The following is a 27,055-nucleotide window of genomic DNA, read 5'->3' as shown; positions in this document are numbered from 1 at the left end:
AGACATTTTGGTAATATAGATGATAATGAACTGCAATAATAGTTAATGACTGAGTAAGACTCTAGTAATATGCCAGTATCTTTGACTCATTTTTCAGGTCACACCTACTGGCATTCTGTGTTTTGCTGTAACACTGGCATGGTTGTCATTAAGGTTATAATTCTCATATTGAGGTACTGGTAAATTGAGTTAAAGTCTCCTTAGGAAGAATGCTAAGAAAATGACTGGCTTGAGGGAAAAACTGGACCTAGCTAACCATCAGCTAATTTCTATGATCAGTATTTCTGCTCAAGTTTATCATAAGGTACAAACAGTAGTAGATGATGGGGTAGGGTGGGGTGGAAAATAATCAAAAATGGTACAAAAATACAAAAATGTATATAGTGGCTTTGTAGAACAAATTAATTGTTTCTTCAAATCTATTCCTAACTTACAATGGCTCTTCAAATGTTGGGCATATTCATAAGGATCATACTGATGTCTGTGTCTGTCATATAAATGCTATACTAAAAGTAGATGCCCAGGTAAGCATGACTGTTTTTGTTTAAAAGAGCCTAGGCCTGCGGCGCCTGGGTGGCTCAATCATTAAGCGTCTGCCTTCGGCTCAGGTCGTGATCCCAGGGTCCTGGGACTGAGCCCTGCATCGGGCTCCCTGCTCAGCAGGAAACCTGCTTTTCCCTCTGCCGCTCCCCCTGCTTGTGTTCCCTCTTTCACTGGGTCTCTCTCTGTCAAATAAATAAAATCTTAAAAAAAATAAAAAAATAAAAGAGCCTAGGCCAAAGGCCAGGGCATGGTCTGTGTAGTAAAGAATTTGGCCTTGCCCAAAGAAGTCTGGCCTTTGCCCCTCTGCAAGGAAGTAACCTATGTTATACCTGACAGAAGTGTCTTTGTTTAGGATGGGGACTAGCTACACTAGAAACAGCCACTATGGGTGCCTGGGTGGCTCAGTCAGTTGAGTGACTGAGTGGCCAGCTCTTGATTTTGGCTCAGGTCATGATCTCAGGGTCCTGGAATTGAGCCCAGTGCTCAGCAGAGGAGTCCGCTTGAGGATTCTCTCTCTCTCCTTCTGCCCCTCCCCCTGCTAGTGCTTGCTCGCTCGCTCTAAAATAAATAAACAAATCTTTGAAAGAAAGAAAGAACAAACAAACAACAACATACCATGTGATTTACGGTGGGGCTTTGGGTCACACAGCCTCAACCAACTGGGAGGCTGAGATCAACCTTGTGAGCAACCAATATAATCAGCCATACTTATAAAAATGGAGCCCAGTGAAAAATGTGGACACTGAACCTGACTCTATGCATACTGTCACACATTAATGCTGGGAGGGTAATGCATCCTGACTCCATGGGTGAGGACAACAGAAGCTTTGCATTTGGAACCCTCCAGATTCTATCCTATGCATCTCTCCCTTTGGCTGACTTTAATCTGTATCCTTCCTTGTAATAAACCTTAACTCTGAATATAACAGCTTTCATTCAGTGAGTTCTGAGTCCTTCTAGTGAGTTATCAAACCTAAGAGTGGTTATAGGAACCCTCCAAACTTGCAGTTGGTGTCAGAAGTGAGGGCAGTCCTGGGGACCATGCATTCAAACTTTGTAGTTCATCTAACTTCAGGAAGGTAAGTACTCTCATTAACCCATTCTGCAATAAAGAAAGCAAAGTGAAGAGAGTAGATAAACTGCCTGAGAGGGCAAGCTTCTAAGTTGTAGTGCTAGAACACAAACCTTGGCTTGGAAGACTTTATGCCCACACTTTTAGTTTTTACATTACTTTAAACAAGATGACCATTCACAGTACCATGCATTAGATGGATAGGTATTTAACCACTATAATGTATTTCACAAGTATGAGATCTTAAACCTTTTGCTACTTCTCTCATCAAACTTGAACCAAAGTAATTACAGTTAACTATTAAGCACAAATTAATAATTATTACTATCTACAGTTTCAACCATTACCGGTTTTGTGCAGTGAATGTTTCCCTTTGAGGATGAAGATCACTATAAACAACCCTGATGAGATCATGCTGACACAATGCCCCTTCTGTCAAAGCCATGGATCCAATTGTTGAGGGCTACAAAAAAAGATGAAGTATCTTTTAGAGACACTGTATCTCTAAAATGAAGTAAAAATCTGTATCATGTAAGGATATTTAATTTTGTTTTAACATTAAGGCCATTTCTTCTTCTCATTCAAAACCCTTTGCATTTTTCAATTACATACATTCCATACCTCTTTTTGGAAAGTATATTTAATATATAAAACTAAAAATGTACTGGTTTATTTTTTGAAAGATTATAGAATGAATCTATATTTAGGACACAGAATAAGAAAAGTTGCTGGAAAGACTAAAGGTTACAAATACACCACTTTCATTATTTTTTATTTTTTTCAAATACATCAATTTTAATTTGTTTGTACCCCAGAGCACACAGCAGTTTTGAGACTGTGCATTTAAATTTTGCAGTTCGTCTAACTTCAGGTAGGTGGATACTCTCATTAACCCCATTTTATAATGAAAAAGAAAGGTGCATGGGTTAAATGGGTGATGGGGATTAAAGAGTACAATTGTCATGATGAGCACGGGATGGAGTATGGAATTGTTGAGTCACTATATTGTGTATCTCAAACTAATAACACTGGATGTTAACTAACTGGAATTAAAATAAAAACTTAAAAGAAAAAAGAAAGGTACAGAGAGTTATGTAACACAAACAATAATGAAGACTATGATCAAATGTTTAATAGTGACATAATTAATTTTATGTTTCTGAAGTTAGAAGCATCCATTCATAAGTGTTCCACTATCCTCCATTTTATTACATAATATGATACACAGAACTTAATTAAAATCTATTACTCAGAAATATTCTATGCTAAAATGAGCCCATTCTATTGCAGGTATTCGATTTCCAGTATAAAACGAAGTCCCAGGGGAATTAATTAAGAAAATAAATAGCTGCATGGAGCTATGAGACAACTGGATACTGTCTGTTGATAAGAAAATGGAATATAATTTTTGGCCTACTGACAAGTTTCTTTAAAGGTTTTCCTTACACTTTATACACTAAAGGTCACTACAGACCAGAAGCTTGATTCATAACATATATCCTTAAATATAAACAATAGTGTTCTCACATTCTTCAACCAAATAAATAAAAGCAAAACTCAGAAGCATAATGTTAATGAATAGCTACAGTGCATCAATTACAGACTCCTTTAAATAGAAATAATTTGTGTTAAAATCCTTCTAAGTAGACATTTTCCTAAAAAATAATAAAAAATTAATCTAACACAAATTTCCAATTATGGGATACTTTAAAAAAATGAAAAAAGATTTTTATGAATTCATAAAAGACTAATAAAAAAGGAGTGAAAATGATAGTGGAGGAATAAGAAAGAAAGAAACAAGACCTAGAGGAAAATTTTCCATTAATTACTTTCTGCCTCTCTTGATAAGAGCTTAGCTTTACATCACTAGTTACAAACACCTACTTTTAAGAAGCATATCAATAAAGATGCGTTAGGAACATTTATCTCGGATAAGAAATTAACTTTCATCTCTTACTCAGTATAATTTTAAATAATTCTACCTTTCTAATCTTACTTACCTCATGGTATATTGAGGGCTTGGATAAGGAAGGGATAGTAAAAGATAGAACTTTATTGTTTCCATCTTTATCAGCAATTTCCTATAGTTAAAAAAAATAATATACAAAGATAAATAACCACAGGACTATATTGTAAAAAATAATTTCTTAATTTACCAAATATATCATGGGCAACTGAGGAAAATTTTTAGAAATAGTAATATATAAAGACTAGGGATGCCTGTGTGGCTCAGTTGGTTAAGCATTTGCCTTTAGCTCCCTCTCCCATTGCCCCTCCCCCCGTCCTCTCTCTCTCAAATAAATAAATAAAATCTTAAAAAATAAAAAAGACCCTCATTTGAGAGGTGCCCCCCGCAGAAGAAAGATGCATCCTTTTCTTTGAAGACTAAGAAACTTTAAAAGGAATCCAAACAGGCCTTATTAAGTTTCTCCCAATTTTACCCTTAGCTCATTCCCTTTAAGTCCTATCATATTTTTCCACAACTTTCCACTCTTCATCAAACCTAGTATAAAAATACTCAGGCTTGGGGTCCCTGGGTGGCTCAGTTGGTTAAGCGTCTGCCTTCAGCTCAGCTCATGATCCCAGAGTCCTGGGATCGAGTCCCACATCGGGCTCCCTGCTGAGCGGGGAGCCTGCTTCTCCCTCTCCCACTCCCCGTTTGTGCTCTCTTTCTCTCTGACAAGTAAATAAAATCTTAAAAAAAAAAAAAAGAGTATTACTACTCTAGTGTATCTTTTCTAACCAAATTTACACAGTTTAGTAGTTGAGTTACCCTTTGAGAGATATGGAACACAATACTATAGCTAAATCAAATGCAATGTGACAGCAAAGACATGAAGCAGGCACACAAATCAATTTTCATGTTAAATATACAGACAGGACAGGGAGATTATAACTGATTATATCTGAGTCAAAACAGATATGTTTTAGCCAAGAAATACACTTATTTAATAAGAAAAACACAACATTTTAACACAGAATGAATCTTGACTAAAAGAAACTATCACAATTATTTAGCAAAAGACTAATGACCTGAATTAAGTTACACGTTAACATAATAAATATTAGTCCATGTGATTAAGTTCATATTTAGGTAATTTCTACTGAACTGCAAGAAAATTCTTTTGTTTTCTTTTAAAAGCATTTTATCTGGGATGCCTGGGTGGCTTAGTCAGTTAAGCGTCTGCCTTTGGCTCAAGTCACAATCCCAGGGTCCTGAGATCAAGTCCAGCATCAGGCTACTTGATCAGCGGGGAGCCTGCTTCTCCCTCTGCCTGCTGCTCTCCCTTCTCTCTCTCTCTCTCTGACAAATCAGTAAAATTAAAAAAAAAAAAGGCATTTTATTGTTCAATGAAAAGGACAATGGTGTCCTTCATTTCTACAGTCTCTGGCACTTCCACTGTTCCACAGGTATCAGTAAAAATCTGCCTATAAACGCTAGCAAATAGAGGGGTGAAATGCTCCTCTGGCATCACTCCTTTTCTCCACTGCCTCATTTTAGTCTGCTTCCTTTACAACTCATATTAGTATACATAACTAGCATAAAACCCAGACAGAGAAGGCTGCCCCCCCTCAGTAGACCTAGCAGAAAGGTCAGAAAGAGACTGAGTAGTTATACAGTACAAAAGGAAGAAACAACAATAAAAACAACTATTGTCAGCAAAACACAAACCCAAAAGAACCTCCCCGTAGGGCTCATTTCTGAGTTTAATATGTCACAGGAGAGTACCAATTATATGTGAACAATGGCCGTAACTCTAATTTTGGCAGGAAAATGGGTTTAAAAATTCCTTATGGAGGTCATTTTACTACTTTATAGTTAAACTAGATACTACCACATTTGGGTCATTATGTGTCAGAGAAAGTCTACAAAAGATGAATGAACCTAATGTAAGTTATAGGCAATAAAACCTTTTTATTCCTAAATTTCAAATTAAACCAAATAACTTTTATTTATATTTGTGTGTATCCCTAAAGAAGGATGTTCTGAAATTTGTTTAAGCTGAGGGCAATATAAACTTCCCCTGGGGCTATCTATGTGAAGCAAGGGAGAAGTTCTGGAGGGGGTGGAGGGGGAGAGAGAAATAAATATATGAAAGAAACCCAGTGCAGTAAGAAAAATTGAGAGCCACAGAGAAGAGAGAACACAGAATGAAAGGGAATTAGACTGAGGTTACATTTCTGACATATAATTGAGCACTTACCTTATAGTAACTTTCTGAGATGCTAAAAGATAATTAAACCATAGCACCAACAAGTACTGTCAAGAACTTGTCAGTATTCTGCTATAAAAATATTTTGCTTCATTTGTCCCACTACTGAATTTTATTAAACAAAAAGACAGCTTAATTTTCAACTTAATCTAAAACACTAAATTCAATTATTAAATCAACATCTATTAAGTGTGCTAAATACTAGAGAGAGTATTATATGAAACAAATTTCCTGCTTTATAAAGATTTTATTTATTTGACAGACACATACACACACACACACGGAACATAAGCAGAGGGAGTGGGAGAGGGAGAAGCAGGCCTCCCACTGAGCAGGGAGCCTGACAGGGCTGGACTCCAGGACCCCGGGATCATGACCCAAGTTGAAGGCAGACGCTTAACAACAGAGCCACCCAGGCGCACCTAAATTTCCTGCTTTAAAAGAAAAAACAATCAGGCAAATTAGCAACACAATTTTATACCTAGACCAGTTTTCATGTAAAAAAAACCTCACCCTTAATTTTGATACTACTACTACTACTACTGCTAAAGACATTTATTAAACACCTCAGGCAACAAGCAGATTCTCCTAATTGTTTTTAATTCTACTAACAATGTTTTATTTCTTTTACAGATGAGGCAACTGAAGTCAATATATTAAGTAGTGTGCCCAAATTTAAAGCAGCCAATAAATGCCTAGACCTGGTTTTAAACAAAATACAAGTGATTCCAAAGGCCATACTGCTTCCTTCAGATATATGTTCCAGTGGCAGAAATGTTTTCTCATGACTTTTTAAGGGATAATACTTCGAGGACTGAGCAGTGGTACAGAAGAATATTTATTTATACTGAGACTCAATGCTTTGTGAGGTACTTTACTACCTCTCAACTATTAAACTTAATTTTATTATGTGGAGTGCTTATTTACCATGAGTACTGAATACAGAGAACATAAGAATTCAAAGGGCAGGAATTTCAATACCAAGGTTCTATCTAACTGGACACTGTGGGGAAAAAACCCAGAATAATGTTTAAGTTACTTAAGAATCTCTTAGAAAAAGAGTTTCAAACAGTACAGTACCAAAAACAAATTATCAAATGATTATTAAAAATAATTTCAAAAATTTTAAATGCAGCACATTCATAAACACTGGTCAAATAAACTTAAAGATAAGTCACAAAATATTAACAATACTATCAGTTACAATAGTTTCACCTACTTTATAAAATGCCATTATCAGCAATTACTTATTAAGCCTCTCTATACTCAATTATATTAATTTAAATAATTATTTGGTAGACCTTTCAATTTTTTTTTGAATAAGTATTCTTTTGTTGTTGTTGGTTTTTTTTGAGAGAGACAGAGAGTGCATGTATGTGAGTGGGGGAGTGAGGGGCAAAGGGAGAGGGAGAGAATCCTACCAACATGTGGCTTGATGTTATGACCCCAGAGATCATGATCTGAGTCCAAATCAAGAGTCGGATGCTCAACACACTGAGCTACCCAGGTGCCCCTAAGTATTAAGTATTACCTCAGAAGACTTTAAATAAAAGATACTTAAAATTTCCCAAACTATCATTTTCAACTTACCAAATTGTATATTCCTAACAGAAGTGCTTCAATGCAACCATTACTCTGTCTGTCTCGGCTAACTGTAAGCCGTAAATAAACCCACATCAATTCTGGCAAGAACTGCAGTGTGAACCTCTTAAGTCGAACTTCAGAGCTACGATAGAGCTCAAATAGCTGGTGGCAGACAGGCTCCAGAAGCTAAAAGGAAAATAAAGTGCATTAGCTATTTCCATTCTTTTGGCTGTCACTGTGTTTTTTTTAATGTATATGTACTTGTATAATATTTTAAAAATAAATTCTCAATATTAATTTTTGCATTTTTTATCAATGTGACCCAAACCTTATTCTCTATGTACAGACTACATATTAAACTGACCAATCTACTAACTATAAGAATTTTGCACCTGTATAATATCAACATATTTTTCAATACACTGTATCATTAAATTTATTAGGTAATTAATTCTTTAACCAATGTACTACGTTTGTATTTAGTAAGTTTCCTTTTCTATTATTACTAGCCCTTACTATCCTCCATTTGGAGGATATTCCATATTGGAAGAAAATAACTTCAAATGCTCCTGTTGGAAATAGCCTTTAAATCTCAACTTAGACTACGATTTAAATAAAATCAAGAAAGGGATTTTGCAATACATAATATTTGGACATCCAAAATGCTAGCTAATATTTTAAATACATACAAGTAAAACAAATGGATTACTTTTATGTTTTAAGACTCATTTAAATTCTAATTACATTTATTTGAAATATTTTTGAAAAGGAGGCAAGTATACAGAAACAGCTTTTTCAGTGTTTAATTTTTCATATATCCCACAGTATGACTTAAGAGGATCTTCATCACCTTGAAAACTAAAGAAAATGAGTAGTTTAAATAAACCTCTCCCTTTTTCTAATCATGTACTACCAAACTAGAATGGTTCTGTTGAAATAACTAGTCTACACAAAACTGGGTATGATTTTAAAATGCAAATAAAACACTGCCAGGAAACTATAAAATCATGTTTAAAATTTAATACTAACTTTTAAAAAAAATGAATCGTTCAGTATTTATATGCTTACCTCTATTCTGAATGATTAAATAATGCATATGCATTTGGAAATCTGCTTGAATGTAGTTATATATGTCTGTAATAACCTAACACTCTAGAATAAGTCACTACTTTCACAACTGTAAATTAAAAGTCAACAAATCCAATATTAATCATACGGTTAATATATTTAGATGAGTTAAGCTTAGCTCTTAAGGAAAACTAAAAAAAATTTACACACACTAAGCCCTTTATTTGAAATCATTACCATAGTATTTTTTTTATTTTATTATGTTATGTTAATCACCATACATCATTAGTTTTTGATGTAGTGTTCCATGATTCATTGTTTGCGTATAACACCTAGCTCTCCATTCAATACGTGCCCTCTTTAATACCCATCACCAGGCTAACCCATCCCCCACCAGAACCCTCAGTTTGTTTCTGAGAGTCCATAGTCTCTCATGGTTCATCTCCCCCTCCAATTTCCCCCCCCTTCACTTTTCCCTTCCTATTATCTTCTTCTTTTTTTTAACATATAATGTATTATTTGTCTCAGAGGTACAGGTCTGTGATTCAACAGTCTTACACAATTCACAGTGCTTCCCATAGTATTTTTTTTTTAAGATTTTTTTTTTTATTTTTAAGTAATCAGTAATCTCTACACCCAACATGGGGCTTAATTATAGCCCCAACATCAAGAGTCACATGCTCTTCTAACTGAGCCAGCCAGGTGCCCCAGTAATATTTAAAATCTTAAAAAAATTCCAATTTTCCCCTTAAGCAGAAATCTAGACCAGACAATTTGCTCAAAGTCACAGAAGTAGTGGTGGAAGAAGACACTTAAAATTCAGGTCTTCCAACACCAAGTTGATGCTCCCATTATACCACATTTCTTTTTTGTAATCTTTTATTTTTTTGTTTTTAAAGATTTTATTTATTTGACAGAGAGAGACACAGTGAGAGAGGGAACACAAGCAGGGGGAGTGGGAGAGGGAGAAGCAGGCTTCCCGCTGAGCAGGGAGCCTAATGCAGGGCTCAATCCCAGGGCCCTGGGATCATGACCTGAGCCGAAGGCAGACCCTTAATGACTGAGCCACCCAGGCACCCCATCCACATTTCTTATACTGGAATGAAGGTGGAGGGCAGGAGGTAAGGATTGTTTAATTACAGATACTATATTCCACGTAGTGTCAATAATGAAGTAATAAACTTCTGAAAACAGTCAACTGCTGGCATCTTTTTAAAGTACTGACAAAAACAGTCAGCTCTTTTGGGGAATTAAAGATCACTGCTCTCATAAATGTATTTATTAAAAATACATATCCATGTTTCTTTTTTTTTAAAGATTTTATTTATTTATTTGAGAGAGAGAATGAGAGATAGAGAGCACGAGAGGGAAGAGGGTCAGAGGGAGAAGCAGACTCCCTGCTGAGCAGGGAGCCCGATGTGGGACGCGATCCCAGGACTCCAGGATCATGACCTGAGCTGAAGGCAGTTGCTTAACCAACTGAGCCACCCAGGCGCTGCATATCCATGTTTCAAATCTATTTTTCTCTTTAGTAAAGACTCCAAAACTGCTGTCTCTAAATTTTATTAGCTATGGTACAATTACAATTTGTTTCTTTCTTTTTTTAATTTTTAAGTAAACTCTACACCACACGTGGGGCTCAAACTCACTTTCTTTTTTAAAAAGGAGGAGGAGGAGGAATAGCTGTCAATCCAATAACTTTTGGTCAGAAATCAATGATGAAGGAAAGAGAAGGTATAACTTCAGGAACAATCTTTGAGGTGGCTAGAGAAGATGTGATCCAGGCCTAAGTGGAAGATAGCCTTTGATACAACCTGGGACACTTCATCCACCACAGCAGAAAAGGCAGGAGAATGTAGGTGGAGAAGCTGGTAAAGTGGTAGGTATGAATGGGAAAATAAGAGAATTCCCAATTATCTTCTTTTTTAATGACATAGAAAGCAAGCTGAAGATGAGGGAAAGGAGGGTTAAGACTAATGAGGAAAGGGAATGTGTAAAATCTACAGTGGGGATAGTGTACCAAGAAAGTAAAGCAAGACTGCAAGACAGTATTATGTGACTGAGATTTTTAGTCCTGCATTTTTTTTAAAAAGATTTATTTTAGAGAGAGGGAAATGGAAAGAGAATCCTCAAGCAGATTCCCCACTCCCCACTGAGCACAGAGCCCAATGTGGGGCTCGATCCCAGCACCCTGAGATCATGACTTCAACCAAAATCAAGAGTTGAGACACTTAACCAATGAGCCACCCAGGCGCCCCTGACTTTCTGCACTTTAAATGCAGCACTAGGGGGTGCCTGGGTGGCTCAGTTGGTTAAGCATCTGACTCTTGATTTCAGCTCAGGTCATGAGCCCCGTATCTGCCCTGCGGCAGGCTCCCCACTGAGCTGGAGTCTGCTTCTGATTCTCTCTCTCTCAAAAATAAATAAATAAAAGATAAAGTGGAGAAAATCAACAAAATTGTTGTTGCAGCTGATTTCTCCAAGTATGTTCAGCTGTTCAGGTACAAGTGTGAAGATGAACAGCAGGGTTTTATCCAGTGTTGAGATTTTCCCAAAGAATTAGAACTAATGGAATGAGAAGCAAAGGAGCTAACAATGTTTGCAAGGAAACAGACTATGATGTACTACGAAAATTTAGCTGGGTAAAGAGAGAAGTGTGATATGTAAGGGAAGAAGGAAAGACAATCAAATCATGAAAAAGTGATAGGATTAATAGACTGGATGGAGAACTGCTTGAAAATGGAAGAACTGCTAGAGTGCCCAAAGGATCTGGAACAAGGGAAAGGAGAAAAATTAAGCAATATGTTGGTCTAGCGATTAAAACTTCAGCTGCAGTACAGGTTGGCCATAATATGTAATACCAAACCAGGAATACATTTTAAGAACTTTTAAGGTCTTTAAAGCAAAACTGTTCATAAAACTGTCATAAGTTACAACAATACTATATATGGCATGTGACAATTTTCTGAAATAATTTCCTGTTAACTAAATAAAACAGTTGATTGTCTTTCAGAATATAACAAAATCAGGACTACAAGGGGCTTCCTTCTAGGACTAAGGTCCAGAATTGGTTTGAGATGCTATAGAGCTAAACATTTTGCTTTTCTGAAATATGACATGGTTAGAACTTTATGACCTGACAAGAGAAAAGATGGAAAGACAGATCTGCTCTGGCAACTGGATGATTACAATGACTGCTGTTGAGCCTGAATCTCTCAAGCTGTAATTTTTCTCAGTTGTAGTCATGACAAGGTCTCATACATGAGTATTATGAAGTATTACAGTTTAAATAATATGAATAACTTTTTTTTAATGTCATAGCTTCTAAAGTATAAAGGAAAAAAGGAAACTAATCCTTTTTATATACTTGTGACTCCTAATGAAAATGACAGCATTTCAGAGTGTCATTTTGTGTTTTACTGTTCTTCTAATCAATATTTATTAAGTGTTCACCATGTACATGACAAAATATATTCTAGGGAAGTTACAAATATAGAATATATGACCAGTGCCCATGAAGAGCTTACAATCTAAAGAGAAAGCATAAAACAAATTATAATAGGCAAAGCTTAAACGTTAAGACAGAGCAAAACAATGGGTAGGAAATACACATATTCATTATTCAAAGAGAATTTTGAAAACTCCTAACCAAAAAGGATGAGTATATGTACATGTGTATACACACACACACACACACACACACACACACACACACACACACACCTAAAGTTATAAAACATTCATAAATACACAGCAAGAGAAAAAAGAAGCAAATGAATCCTGCAATTGCTGCTACAAACAGCAACAGATGCAAGCCTAACTGATAGCCAATCCAAGTTTAGGAGACAGGAAAGAAAGAGGTCAATAAGCAAGCTTTTAGTGATAGGACAAAAATTAAGATGCACTTTAAATTAAGCTGCTGGTTAGGAGATGATTACCTGAACTTCTTCAAACTCACTCCAGTACACAGCAGAGGCACTCTTGGAGGCTGTATCTGGGAAGATAAGAAGCTACTTTCCTGTGTGTTCCTTTCATTTTCATTTTAAAGCATACACGAATCCAGTGATCATAAAACTGTATGTCATACTATTGTGTTAATGGAAAGATAATGTGTGTATTTTGCATAAATTAACATATAGATACAATAGCTGCATTTTTCCCCCTTCTATCGCAAAGCTGAGTAACAGGAAACTCTTTTTCTAAGTTTATTCATCCTGACTACTTATGCTAAATAGTGCTTTCTCCAATCAGTTCAAGCTAAATTTACTAGAAGCATCATTTCATGTCACCAGTTTGAGTTCACTCATTAGAGAATACACAGTTCTGTATCGTCAATAGAATAACTGCAAACAATACTTAAAATAAAAAAGTCTGAATCAGTGTATGGCTAAAATTTGGATTCCAGAAAAGGAAACATTCTGAACAGGAAACAGAGAAAAGTTTCAAATTAAATAAGTAATCCAATGAGATGATGGTCATTCAAATCAACAATCAAAACATACAGCCCTGAACAGAAACAAATCTGATCAAAACATTTAAAATAAGAGGGAGGGCAAAGGGAAAGCCAAAGCAACTATCAGAATGAAACACACCAGAAAGACAGTTTTCCAGTCCCATAAAAAGGATTTTTAAAAAGAGAAGGGAAAACTACAAAACTTACATATGTGTTTTAGTACACATATTTCATTTTACTATGTTGAAATTATTTTTCTTATAAACTTTCCTACCTCATTATTCGAATCTTGAATAACTTTATAGAGGGCCGGTACCAGTGATTTTTTCCGGTGTAAAGTTGCTGCATAATTGGTGATCTGAGTGTCAGGTAATGCCTAAAAGAAACATCCAAGGAAATCAAAAGCAAACTTAATATTTGGGAAGTCAGGAAATTTATTTTACCTGAGTTCCTCTTGAAAAGAATTATGAATCAACTAAGAAAAGTAAAAATAATACAATAACCATGAGAGTTAATAAAACAAGTTAAGTTAGAATGTTATAGACAGTTCTTCAAACTACTCAACCATGAAAAATGATTAGAAATCACATACCAAGATCTGCTGCAATAGGTCACCTTAAACTAATCTACTCTAAAAAAATAAGTATAGGATGTATTTTAATTCTTGCATTTTATGTTTACAAAACATTTATTTCTATAGTATTCAGAAATTACATAGTTTTAAGTCAAATCAGTGGGTGATTTTTAATTACAGGAAATAAAAATATAAGGCACAAATCCTATGTCCGTGCCTTATTAAAGCTTGGAAGCTTCCCCTTTTATTCAATGTATTTAAAAATTCATATATCCCCTCATCAATCCTAACAACTATTTTCATTTTTACATATTACCTTCTAGTCATTATTCACCTTAGTGCCTTTTTAAAGACTTACATGTATAGAAACACATTATTTCGTATTTTGCCATTTCCACTTCATATCATAACATTTGTTTCAGTTTCTCCAGAGAACACATATTCATTGTCTGTCTGAATTACTGACATATGGAATCATATGACACATTCTTATCCCCAATCCAATTTACCTTGAATTCTGATAACCATTCTTCCACAACACCACGTTCAGATCCCAGCATCTTCTTCTACCCTCTATTCCTCTTTTATCTCTGAAAGAAAAAAGCACTGAACGTGAGGATAGCATTATGTACTTAAACTACCAAAGGTAAATGATGTGCACCTTTCACAAACAAACTAACCTAGTATATGTTTCAAATAAGAAGCCATAGTTTTAGACTAGAGCTCAATTAAATTTATATTTATATTCATATTTAAGAAATAAATTGTTTTTAGTGGTACATTTAAAACCTATTTCCCTAATACTTTTTATATTTTCCTCAACAATTATATTTCAAAGAGGCAAAAACAAGTTTAGTGAAATCAAACTGCACATTACCCAAGACAAACGAACAGTCTACGCTTAGAGCTTTTACCAAATATACAACTGGAATTAGTTAACTATCACAGAACAAACCATGTGACAGATTATAAATGACAAAGACAGAAAAGCTAGAAATCAAGGTGATTAGCAAGTTGTACAATTATGTAAACTATAATTCCATTAAAAAACTATATAAAATGTGAAAAAAGCCTGGAAGCACATATATACCAAACTAGAGTGTCTACCTCTGGAATACTGAGGATATTCTAATTATGTAACTTTGAATTATAGAAAAAAAATATAAGCATGTATTATTTTTAAAGTGAGGAAGACAGGGCGCCTGGGTGGCTCAGTTGGTTAAGCGACTGCCTTCGGCTCAGGTCATGATCCTGGAGTCCCTGGATCGAGTCCCGCATTGGGCTCCCTGCTCAGCAGGGAGTCTGCTTCTCCCTCTGACCCTCCCCCCTCTCATGTGCTCTCTCTCTCTCACTCTCTCTCTCAAATAAATAAATAAAATCTTAAAAAAAAGTGAGGAAGACAATTAAAACGTCTTGGGTTTTAATTAGATTTAAAGGCTCAAAAGGTTAAGAACTAGAAGAAATAAAGAACTTCTTCGAGGGGGAAGGAAACACCTTCAAAGCAACTGAAAAATTTCTTTATTAAAAAGATAATTATTTCCTAAGAATGTGTCAAATTTCACACTAAATTTCTACCTACAAAAAGGAATCAGATTTTCTAATTCTTCCCTTCGATTCCAAAAGGATTCTTTAATGTCTCTATATAATGCACTACACCAAATACTATATAAGGAAGGAGTACAAAGAGGAGTAAGACATGTCCCTTATTTTCAAGTAGCAAATGCTGTTAAGATAGACTGATGAATTTAGTCAAAATAAATTGCAAAAGAAAAAAGAGATAGTAGGGAAACCTACAGATTAAAAGAGATTAAAAAATCAATAGCCAAAGTATGAATCTCTTTTGGACTCTGATTCAAACAATTAAAAAGAACATTACAAAACTGGAAAGACCTGAACATGACTGGTTATTTGATGATATTAAATTAAGTAATTATTATAGGTTATTTTCATACTTGATAATGGAATTATAGTTAGGTGTTTTTTTTTAAATAGTGCTTGTCTCTTAGAGTTACATACTGACATATTTACTGGTGAAATAATGTCTGGGATTTGCCTTAAAATAATCAGGGCAGGGGCAGGGGGAACCAAACAAGGCAAGTGAATTAGGTATAGATGAAATACGATTGGACATGAATTGATAACCATTCAAGCTGGTACACAAGTTTCATTACACTATGATCATCACTTTGTTATAAGTTTGAAATGTTTCATAATAAACTTTAAGAAAAAAAGGATTAATGAACACTACATAAGAAGAAAAATGCCATAACTACACAAACTAAATTTGGCAAACAATTTCTGGGAGTTCAGACCAACTAAAGCCCATATTAACAGACATTGATACCCAAGTTACAAACTCTTGCTGAAGAAATGAGACTCTTAAAAATAACTTCACAAAATAGAGCACAACCATACATCCAAATGATAATGCCCTTCAAAGAAGTCATTTTGTAAGGTTCCTACATTTATTACAACGATTGTTGAAATCAATGTCAGAATGCCTTCTTTTCTTTTATACCAATCAAGTGCTACTAAATACTTTCTGTGTTTTTTTTTAAGTTTTTTTTCTTTAATATTTTATTTATTTATTAGACACAGAGAGAGCGAGAGAGAGAGCAAGCACGAGCAGGGGGAATGGCAGGCAGGGGAGAAGCAGGCTCCCCGCTGCGCAAGGAGCCCCATGCAGGACTTGATCCCAGGACCCCCCAGATCATGACCTGAGCCGAAGGCAGTCGCTTAACTGACTGAGCCACCCAGGCGCCCTGCTTTTTGAAACCTAGCTCTTCACCTAAAAATGCATTCCATGATATAACTATGATTAATGTGCTTCTTACTCTATGCAAATTATACCTCAATAAAAAAATTTTTGTGAACAATTGTCTAAATATCCTAAGGTAGCTGCCTCTGAAAGTTTCTCGGAACCTAAGGAGGCAACTAACTAAAAAGCAAAGGCAAGGTTCAGTCAGAAATTCATTGATCTGTTCCATAAATATTTCTTAAAAACCAACTTTAACAGCCATTATGCTAACAGCTGGAAATACAATGATAAAACCAGCTGTAGTTTCACTATATAACAGATCATTTATCTAGTGAAGGAGACTAAACACATTTTTGCAAAGAGATGAGAAATACGAAGAAAAGACACACAAAAGCATAATAAAAGAAACCTAATATTGATGAAGGAATCAAAAAGGACTTCTCTAAAGTAAGTTGAGGTAACAAAGATCAACAGAGTTAAGGAATTAAGAAAAGAACACTCTAGAAAGAGGCAATGGCCTATATACAGGCCCTGTTGCAAGAAGAAAACATAGGAAGTTTGAGAATCTGAAAGAAGATCCAAGTGACCAGGAACACAGAAAGCAAGGGACAAGAGTTGAGGGTAGAATGGTAGGCATGGACCAAATGGTATAAATGGGAATTTTTAGTCTGCATTAAGTATGGAAAGGACTAAGCATTTTAAGGAGATGAATAATAAGATTCAAAATCTGAAAAGCTCACCTGGCTACAATGCAGAGAAAGGACTGGTATCCATTTTCAGAGCTAGCTACAAATTTCCCAATAGCATGAGGACTAAAAAAAATTCCAGGGTTGCTACAGCATTTGCTCTGAGAGTTCCTACCAAGTCTCTGGAAATTAAAACACCTGAACAGCTACTGACAATAAAAATGTTTTTTATTTACAAAGTACCTGGAAAATAAGTAAGCTAGGTTACATTTTTATTAAGCTTCAAATAAAGTATAGTAAAGCAAAAACTACATTAGTCTCTCAGGAAATAATTTTTTTTAGGGATAAGTTCTAATATCTTGATCTCCCTAACATCTCCATTCCTCTCAAGTCTCTTATGAAGGTATAAACAAAAGGGGTTGTTCTGTTAACATAATTTATAACACCTCTTCTTTTTATCACTTCATTATTTCTAATGAGCTCAGTGGACCACAACATTAAGAGGAAAAATAGAATTTTACACTCTTTGAAAAGTGCTCCAGAAAAGGAGGTAAATACTTCTGATAAATTTATTACCATGGAAGGAAGAAAAGCATAATTTCACCATAGTGGTGACAGAAAGGACTTATTTCCAATAAACAAAATGGAACTTAAAAATAAACTCCTATATTTCTATTGTTGGATTTCAATTGATTTTTATTTTTTATTTAATGGACAATTAAAAAGCTTTTTCTGCTCTGTATATCAACTGTTATCTCTATAATTTTACAAATATATTTAGCTACAAATATGAATTAATGGTTGATATTCTATTAAGTGTTAAAATATTGTAAATATATACCTGTTAAAAAAAAAGGAACTTAGCCCAACTATCTACCGCACCCATGAAGATTAAACAGAGTCAACCATTTGGTATGTATTTTCCTTCCAGATATATATTTATGTACATGCATGTTCATAACTATATACACATACTATATACACACTATATACACACATATACACATGTGTGTATATAGTTTAAATAGTCATTTGTTCATCATACATAATATTCTTCAACACGTTTTTTTCAATTGCTAAAAATATGAAAGACCTATATAGATCTCTTTTTACAGCTGTCGTGTAATTGATCCAAAAACTTACTCGTTTAATAAATTACCAGGATACATAGATTGTTTTCAATTTTCTATATTACAGAAAAAATGCAGCAATGAACATCTTTATACACAGTTAACATTTCTGTTGTTCTTTTCTATAGTATAAATTCTAAAAACTGGATTTGAACTTTTAAGGCCACAGAAATATTATTGATAGCATATCTATATATAAACTCTCAAAACCATAATTCATCATATATTTTCTTTTTTTTTTAAGATTTTATTTATTTATTTGACAGAGAGATAGAGAGCACAAGTAGGCAGAGGGGGAGGGAGAAGCAGGCATGGGACTCGATCCCAGGACCCTGGGATCATGATCCGAGCCGAAGGCAGCTGCCTAACCGACTGAGCCACCCAGGCGCCCTCCATCATGTATTTTCAAAACATATGACTGTCATATGTACAGAGTAAGTTCTCACTGCTCTACTTATAAAGCTAATACCTCAGCATAAAAATATCTAATCTAAATAAATCTAAAAATAAAACCTTTAGGGCGCCTGGGTGGCTCAGTTGGTTAAGCGACTGCCTTTGGCTCAGGTCATGATCCTGGAGTCCCGGGATTGAGTCCCGCATCGGGCTCCCTGCTGAGCAGGGGTCTGCTTCTCCCTCTGACCCTCTTCCCTCTCGTGCTCTCTGTCTCTCATTCTCTCTTTCTCAAATAAATAAAATCTTTAAAAATATAATAATAAAATTAAATTAAATAAAAATAAAACCTGTAATTTTCCTACATTTATTAATATGATATATCCATGACTTTTAAAACTAGGATCATGAAAATGGTATAAGAATATTCAACTGAGTACCTATTGCCAAAACATTAAAGATTTAATACACAAAATGCTGTGATGTACTTGAAAGAGACATGGCAAAAAGATACCAGAATATATTTTATAGTATTTTAAAAGCCACTCTGCTTATTTAGTTAAGGTGTGAATCTTCTAAAATTAAAAACCACATTTATAGTTTACTCTTTAAACAATCTGGAAGTTATTTTAGAACGTGATATGAGATTAAGATCTAACAATGTTTTTTCTCCCAATAGTTCTCAATTGTTCTAATACATTTTATGTCCATTTATTTCCTCAGTAACTTGAAATGCTATTTTTATCATATACTAATAAGTCTTAAATACATTTGAAACTATTTCTGAGCTACTCTTCCCATTAATTTTGCACTGGGACTGTTTTAATTACTGTGACAGTAAAAAATATTACAAGTCCTATCATTCACATATACATATATATATATATATGTATAGCATTCGCATTCTTTTCATAAAAACATGTTTCACTATTATTGCCTTCTTCATTCTTCCAAATGAATATTACCATTACATTGATAAGTTTCCTTCCTACATTCCATCTTCATGGGAATTAAATTTACAGATTAATTCCAAATGATATCTTCACAACACTGAGTTACCCCATACAGAAGCACAGCATTGCTCTTTATTAAAAATCCTCTTCTAGGAGCACCTGGGTGGCTCAGTCGTTAAGCATCTGCCTTAGGCTCAGGTCATGATCCCAGAGTCCTGGGATCCAGCCCCGCACTGGGCTCCAGCCCCACACTGGGCTCCCTGTTCAGCGGGAAGCCTGCTTCTCCCTCTCCCACTCCCCCTGCTTGTGTTCCCTCTCTCCTCTCTGTGAAATAAATAAAATCTTAAAAAAAAAAATTCCTCTTCTATATGTCTTAGTATAAATTTTATTTTTTTCTTCATATACATCAACACACTCCAATTAAGTTGATTCCTTCAATTAAGTTAATTCCTATATAGTTTATATTTTCTTGTTGCCACTGTGATTCTTTTTCATTATGTTTTCTCTATATTGTTACATGTTTCTCTGGCTATTGTTACACAAAATAAACACTTTAAAAAATCAAAATGAACAAGTTTTTAATAAATATTTAAAATACTGAAAATGGTTTAAATCGAAATTTATGTTTTAGGAAAAACTTATGAACTAGTAAGTTCTCTTTTTGCTAACTACAAGGGATTAGAAGATTTTTAAAATGTATACTACTGGGGCGCCTGGGTGGCTCAGATGGTTAAGCGTCTGCCTTCGGCTCAGGTCATGATCCCAGGGCCCTGGGATCGAGCCCCGCATCGGGCTCCCTGCTCAGCAGGGAGCCTGCTTCTCCCTCTGCTTCTCTCTCTCTCTCTCTCTGTCTCTCATGAATAAATAAATAAAATCTTTAAAAAAAAATTAAAAAAAATAAAAAAATAAAATAAAATAAAATGTATACTACTACTTTATAGAAAAGGGAAAGGAAAATAACTACAATTAATATTTTTCCAATTCTCTACAAAGAACTGCTTTTAAAAGAAAAAAGAAACCCAAATATTATTTTCAAAAAGAAACACAAATCTTTTTAATCTAATATATATTGTATCAGAATCCCTATTTGATATGGGGCCTGGAATATATATTTTGAAAAGCACCCCAAGTAATCCTTCAGTTAAAAAAAAAAAAGTATCACATCCAGGTTACATTTCTTACTTTAAATTCCTGTCTGATGTCTCCTATAACCACAAGTTTGCTCATCAAATCACTTTAGCTTCTACCAATACTATTTTAAAAATGACTGCCTGGAGAATTACAGATCTGTACCCATGAAACAAATAATACATTATATGTTAACTAAAATAAAAAAATAGGGCACCTGGGTGGCTCAGTCGTTAAGCATCTGTCTTTGGCTCAGGTCATGATCCCGGGGTTCTGGGATCTCAGGTCATGATCCCAGGGTCCTGGGATCGAGCCCCACAGTGTCAGGCTCCCTGCTCAGCAGGAAGCCTGCTTCTCCCTCTTCCACTCCCCCTGCTTGTGTTCCCTCTCTGTCTCTCACTCTGTCAAATAAATAAATAAAATCTTTAAAAAAATAAAAATAAATAAAAGACTGTAAGGTAATACCTTTAAATACAGAAAGACAGTGCTGTTAATAATTATAATCAAGCACCACCGTATTTCCTCAACTCTATAATACCAATTTTTTTTAAAAGATTTTACTTGAAAGAGAGAGTGAGAGAGAGAGCACAAGAGTGGGGAGGGTCAAAGGGAGAAGCAGACTCCCCGCTAAGCGGGGACCCCGATGCGGGACTCAATCCTGGGACTCCGGGATCATGACCCGAGCTGAAGGCAATTGCTTAACCAACTGAGCCACCCAGGCACCCTACAATACTACTAAAATTTTAAGACTGTAATTTATTAACAAATTTAAGTAGAAAATGAGAAACAAATCTTTATTAATAAAACAAAAAAAGTTTAAGGGACAAAAACATAAGCTTATCCATATAATCATATGACTTTTAATCATCCTTTACATTTCTGGACATCTTTGTTCTTTATACTAGCCATATGGCACACTCTCCCAAGCTCTTTCTATATATGTCTGGATTACACTCAGTTCAAATGTCACCCCCTCAGAGAAGCCCTCTCTACTTACTATACTTAAAATGGCTCCCCCAAGTTCCTCCTCCTTCCAACTCCTACCATTCTGTCCATTTCCTTCACAGCATTTAGCAAAATCTGTAATTATCTTATTTGTTTATGTATTATTGTCTGTCTTTCCCACCAGAACCTGTCTTCACAGGGACAGGTTTTGTATCTCAAGTACGAGGCACATAACCCGCACTCAAACATCTATTGATTTAGTTGGGCTCATGAACTCAATTATTTAGCACCTTTAACAATGACAGTTTTATTTTCAGTCATAATAAAACCTGAGATTTCTGCCTGCATTTTCCATGTGATTAAGCTTAATAATTTTATTTTCCCAAATTAAATATAGTTGGAGGTTAACAGCTTCTTTAAAAAGCACCTGATTTCAGAAATGTTAAAAGGTGAAAAAAATTACCTTAAAAGTGAGGAAAAAATAAATTATCAGTAAGCCTATCAAGTATAAACATTGTATCAGCTGTTTTCTATATCTTATCTGATTTAATAAGGCAATAGAATCTGGTGGTCTAGAGCAGCAGTTCTCAACTTTTTGTCTCAAGAACCCCCTTTCACTCTTACATTTAAAAAGTCTATTAATTCATTTAGGGGCGCCTGGGTGGCTCAGTCGTTAAGCATCTGCCTTTGGCTCGGGCCATGATCCCGGGGTCCTGGGATTGAACCCCACATCGGGCTCCCTGCTCGGTGGGAGGCCTGCTTCTCCCTCTCCCGCTCCCCCCTGCCTGTGTTCCCTCTCTCGCTGTGTCTCTCTCTGTCAAATAAATAATAAAATCTTTTTTAAAAAGTCTATTAATTCATTTAAAAAATAATAAGCCCATTACATGTTAATATAAATAACATTTTTTTACAAAAATGTTTTAAATCAAAATTTTCTTTTTCCATAACAAAAACAAATTTGGTGAGAAAAGTAGTGCATATTGTTTTACATATTTTGCAAATCTCATAATTCTGCATTTAACTAGTTGCTAAGAACCTTCACTCTATATTTATCAGAGAATGACAATGAAGGCAGCAAATACTGTTTTGACCCCATAAACCTACTTAAAGGATCCCCAGGACACACTTTGAGCATGGACTCTGGAACTAGATTGTCTAAGTTTAAGGTCACTTACTACAGCTATGTTTAAGCCCTCTTACCCCCTTCCTAGCTATACTTAAACCCTCTGTGCCTCATTTCTCTCATTTCAAAAAGGATAACAGCAGCACAGTAGTAATTTCATACAATTATTGTGTACTTAGGACAGTTCTTATCACAAAGTAACCACTATAAATGTTTGCTACAAATATTATATACTTAATTTTCCTGATACTATATACTATAATATAGCCTCTGTTATTCCCAAATAATAGACAAGAAAATTAAAGGGTAAAGAGGTCGAATGACCCACACAAGGTAACACGGTTTAACTGGTAGAACTCAGATTTTAATTTAATGCCTATTCTAAAGTGAACAGTTGAAAAATGAACCTTGGCCCCTTTCGTATGTCCTGGCCATACTCTCCTTTCCATTTTTCCATAGCCTTGTGCACCCCTTCACCCCAGGGATTCTGTATAGACTGTTCCTTCCTAGAATGCTGTCCTACTACTGTTATTTGAATAGCTGGTGGCTTCCAGTCCTTTTAATCTCAGCAGGCCAGTCTTGACCACTTTAACTAATAAACAGCATCCCCTTCTCCCTTTTCTAGTATTTTCCATTCCAACAAATATGTTCATTTCCTTCCTAGTGCTTTGGATTTCGTACCTTGTTTTTTTTTTAATTTTTTTTTTTATCCATTTGTCAGAGAGAGTGAGTGCACAAGCAGGGGGAAGCGGCAGAAGAAGAGGGAGAAGCAGGCTCCCCGCTGAGCAGGGAGCCCGATGCGGGCCAATCACGACCTGGGCCAAAGGCAGATGCTGAACTGACTGAGCCACCCAGGCGCCCCTTGTACCTTGCTTCTTAGATCTTATTACTTATTGTCTATCTTCCCCATCAGACTGTGAGTTACATGAAAACGAAATCCATTTCTGTTTCGCTCACATTTGAATGTTCACTATGTACTCAAAGCTAACAAGCATACTATGGTATCCAGACTTATGGCAGGTACTTATGTGTATTTGTTGAATCAATGAACCACACTGCTTATGTGACCTTGGACAAATCATTTAAACCCTCTGGGCTTCAGTTTTCTACAAGGGGAAGTTACTTACTACATCTAAAATCCTAAAAATAGGGGCGCCTGGGTGGCTCAGTCGTTAAGTATCTGCCTTCGGCTCAGCTCATGATCCCAGGGTCCTAGGATCGAGCCCCGCATCGGGCTCCCTGCTCCACAGGAAGTCTGCTTCTCCCTCTCCCACTCCCCCTGCTTGTGTTCCTTCTCTCGCTGTCAAATAAATAAAATCTTTAAAAAATAAATAAGTAGGGCGCCTGGGTGGCTCAGTTGGTTAAGCGACTGCCTTCGGCTCAGGTCATGATCCCGGAGTCCCGGGATCGAGTCCCACATCGGGCTCCCTGCTCGGCAGGGAGTCTGCTCCTCCCTCTGACCCTCTTCCCTCTCGTGCTCTCTATCTCTCATTCTCTCTCTCTCAAATAAATAAATAAAATCTTTAAAAATAAATAAATAAATAAATAAATAAATAAGTAAATAAAATCCTAAAAATATGTTTTAGTACCTATATTTGAAAATAGAATAGTACGGTTACAGAGAAATTTGTAAATATGGATTTCTGAACTATTCCTAGTATCTTAGTATCTAGAGGTAGCTGTGAACATAGTTATAAATGTACGGCCAGTTTTCTTTTTACTTACCCATGCAATATATAATTCTGAAGGTTTTTTCTACTACATATTATACCCATCCCATTACCTGGGATATAAAAACTATATTTAAAAGCAAACATCAAGGAGTGCCTGGCTGGCTCAGTCAGTAGAGCATGCAACTAGATCTCGGGGTCACGAATTCAAGCCCCATGTTGGGCCTACAGATTACTTAAAAAAAAAAAAATTAGGGGCGCCTGGGTGGCTCAGTAGTTAAGCGTCTGCATTCGGCTCAGGTCATGATTCCAGGATCCTGGGATCGAGGCCCGCATTGGGCTCCCTGCTCAGCGGGAAGCCTGCTTCTCCCTCTCCCACTCCTCCTGCTTGTGTTCCCTCTCTCACTGTCTCTTTCTCTGTCAAATACATAAATAAAATCTTAAAAAAAAATTAAAATCTTAAAAGCAAAATTCAAGCCAATATTCCAGCTTGCAGCTCAATTCAGGCCATACTGTCTCACTTTCAGAGTATTTAACAAACTAAAAAAGGTATCACAGAAAATAATTATCTTTTTGGTAACCATGGTAATGGCAACTTTTATTAGCAAGCCCTGAATACAACATAATGAACAAAATAATAAACTGCTGGAACATGATCTGATAGAAGTCAATGATTACTTGCCAGGAAGCAAGCTCACAGAATCCATCCAAGTACAATAAGCTTTCCATTGCCTACATGGGTAGAAACTGTGTCTTAGCTGACAGTAAGCATGTATTTTTTCTTTTTTTTTTGGAAACTGTAGACCAACATTATTGGATAAAGAAAGCTATACAATTATCAGGGAATCATACGAAATAGTAAAAAATGGTTTTACTACTGCAAATTTTCAAACTAAGCCAAAAACTATGAAAATATTTCAAGGTATAATTCTGAAATTTAAGCACTCAAGACGTGTGGTTATTAAATACCAACTTCTCTAACAAATAACCTAGAGCTGCACCATTCAGTATGGTAGCCACTAGCTACATGTGGCTATTTTAATTTAAATTCATTAAAATAAAATAAAATTTAAAGATTCAATTCCTCAGTTGCACTAGCTACGTCTCAAGTGCTCAGTAGCTACATGCAGCCATTACCTCCCATACTGGAGAGCACAGACACAGGACGTGGACATCATCAGAGAGATTCTACCAGACAGGACTAATCTCAGTGTAGCCACATAATATGATTATGCTGAGCATATTTGACTATTCAGTAACTGTAAAGATCAGGCAGCAAGGTTAAAAGGCACAACAATTCAAAAGGAAATACTTTCAAAAGTAAAACTCAAAGGCAATAATTAAGATGTGATTATTTCAAGTCTCTTAGGTAAAATTGCCAAATAAATAGAAGCTACCCACCAAAGATAACCAAAAATTCTAACATGACTAATTGTATGGAAAACTCATTCTTTATCCTTTAAAAAGTTAAGTTCCATAATTTTACCTCTGTTCTAAGATCAGTTTTCTAAAGGAGGAGGTGGTACAGGAATGCGGCAGAATTCAAGTGTGGAATTCATTTGTTGAGACTTAAATATTTTCCAGCTCTATAAAAAATAAAAATTAAAAACTATGAAATACTGAGATAATATTATTAAAATGTAATGAAAAGAACTTTAATAACACATCTATAACACAATCTATTTTTAGAAATAATTAAGAATTAAAAAACTTTCTATAATAACCAGCATATACTTGTGTACCCTCATCAAACCTAATCTAAAAATTTCAGATTTGGGGAATAGGAATCCCACTTTTAGTTTCAAATTTCCCATTAATTATCTGTAAGACCTTGAATAGGTAACTTAAATATTCTGGAGCTTCACTTGAATTATCTATGAAATTAAGTCCTTTTCAATCAAAAATTCTATGAATCCAACTTTTGGAACATGTTACAGTGATATCACTCTCATACACGCATGTGCAAACAATCATTAAAATTTCAATATGCTGTGTAACATCAAACTTAAATAAGAAGTATCGATGGCTATAAAATCATTTTGGTGAGATTCAGAGAACTGAAAATTTTATCATTTTTAAAAAGCACACAGAAAATGCTATTATTTGAAGTCTGGGTACAAAACATATTAAAAGCTTTTTTGATCAGACAGAACCCTTTTCAGATGGCTAAAAGTATACTTTCCTCATAAAGTAAAAACTATTTTCAAGTAGTTGCTGACCACATTATGCTCTATCATTTTGATTCAAAACTGTATCACAACTTTAAAATCTAAGACCCCCCAAATTAACATTTTTAAATATGTTCATTAACAAAATGTGATTTAAAAAAATACAAATAATACAATAAAATTCTCTTGGAGTTAAGTTACATTATCATTTGCAAAATCTCTGATGTTTTTCAAACTAAAGATATGTTAGGGCCTCCTAATACAACAATAGCAGCTGACTTTTTAGCTCTTATCTACTATCACATGATATTTTCATTTCCTGAGTTATGCAGTGGGTTAAAAAACTTGAAAAGGACTAACATAATATCTCTGGAAAGATACACCAGGAGCTGATCATACTTTGGGAAGGGACATTTGATGTAAAAGAAACTGACTCCCTTTTTTTAATATTTTATTTTTAAGTAATCTCTACACCCAACATAGGGCTCAAACTCAACTCCGAGGATCAAGAGTTGCATGCTCTACCAACTGAGCCAGCTAGGCACCCCAAGGGAACTCTTGTTTTAAACCCTGGGAAATCTGAGCCACCAAGACAA

The 27,055-nt window shown here is 35.3% G+C and overlaps 1 protein-coding gene across 10 annotated transcripts in view; it reads right to left on the bottom strand.

Moving 5' to 3' along the window:
* Positions 1–27,055, bottom strand: part of HYCC2 (hyccin PI4KA lipid kinase complex subunit 2) — an 83,825-nt gene that overhangs the window by 33,244 nt on the left and 23,526 nt on the right. For 7 of the 10 annotated variants that reach the window (XM_073880364.1, XM_073880360.1, XM_025893608.2 and 4 more), the window contains 6 exons: positions 25,778–25,877; positions 14,018–14,098; positions 13,209–13,310; positions 7,420–7,599; positions 3,616–3,696; positions 1,963–2,078 (listed from right to left, as the gene is read on the bottom strand). In XM_073880364.1, the coding sequence (XP_073736465.1) occupies positions 1,963–2,078; positions 3,616–3,696; positions 7,420–7,599; positions 13,209–13,310; positions 14,018–14,068 (530 nt within the window). In that variant the 5' untranslated portion in view covers positions 14,069–14,098; positions 25,778–25,877. Of the gene's footprint in view, positions 1–1,962; positions 2,079–3,615; positions 3,697–7,419; positions 7,600–12,419; positions 12,476–13,208; positions 13,311–14,017; positions 14,099–25,777; positions 25,878–27,055 lie in introns of those variants that run through there. The other 3 variants (XM_073880390.1, XM_073880386.1, XM_073880398.1) reach the window with 2 other exon arrangements.

The sequence above is a fragment of the Callorhinus ursinus genome, unplaced genomic scaffold (genome assembly GCF_003265705.2).
Source record: "Callorhinus ursinus isolate GAN/ISIS: 27379988/994484 unplaced genomic scaffold, GSC_fseal_2.0 scaffold2, whole genome shotgun sequence".
Classification (NCBI taxonomy): Eukaryota; Metazoa; Chordata; class Mammalia; order Carnivora; family Otariidae; genus Callorhinus; species Callorhinus ursinus.
Note: the sequence above shows the minus strand (reverse complement) of the source record. Positions and strands in the feature narration are given on the sequence as shown.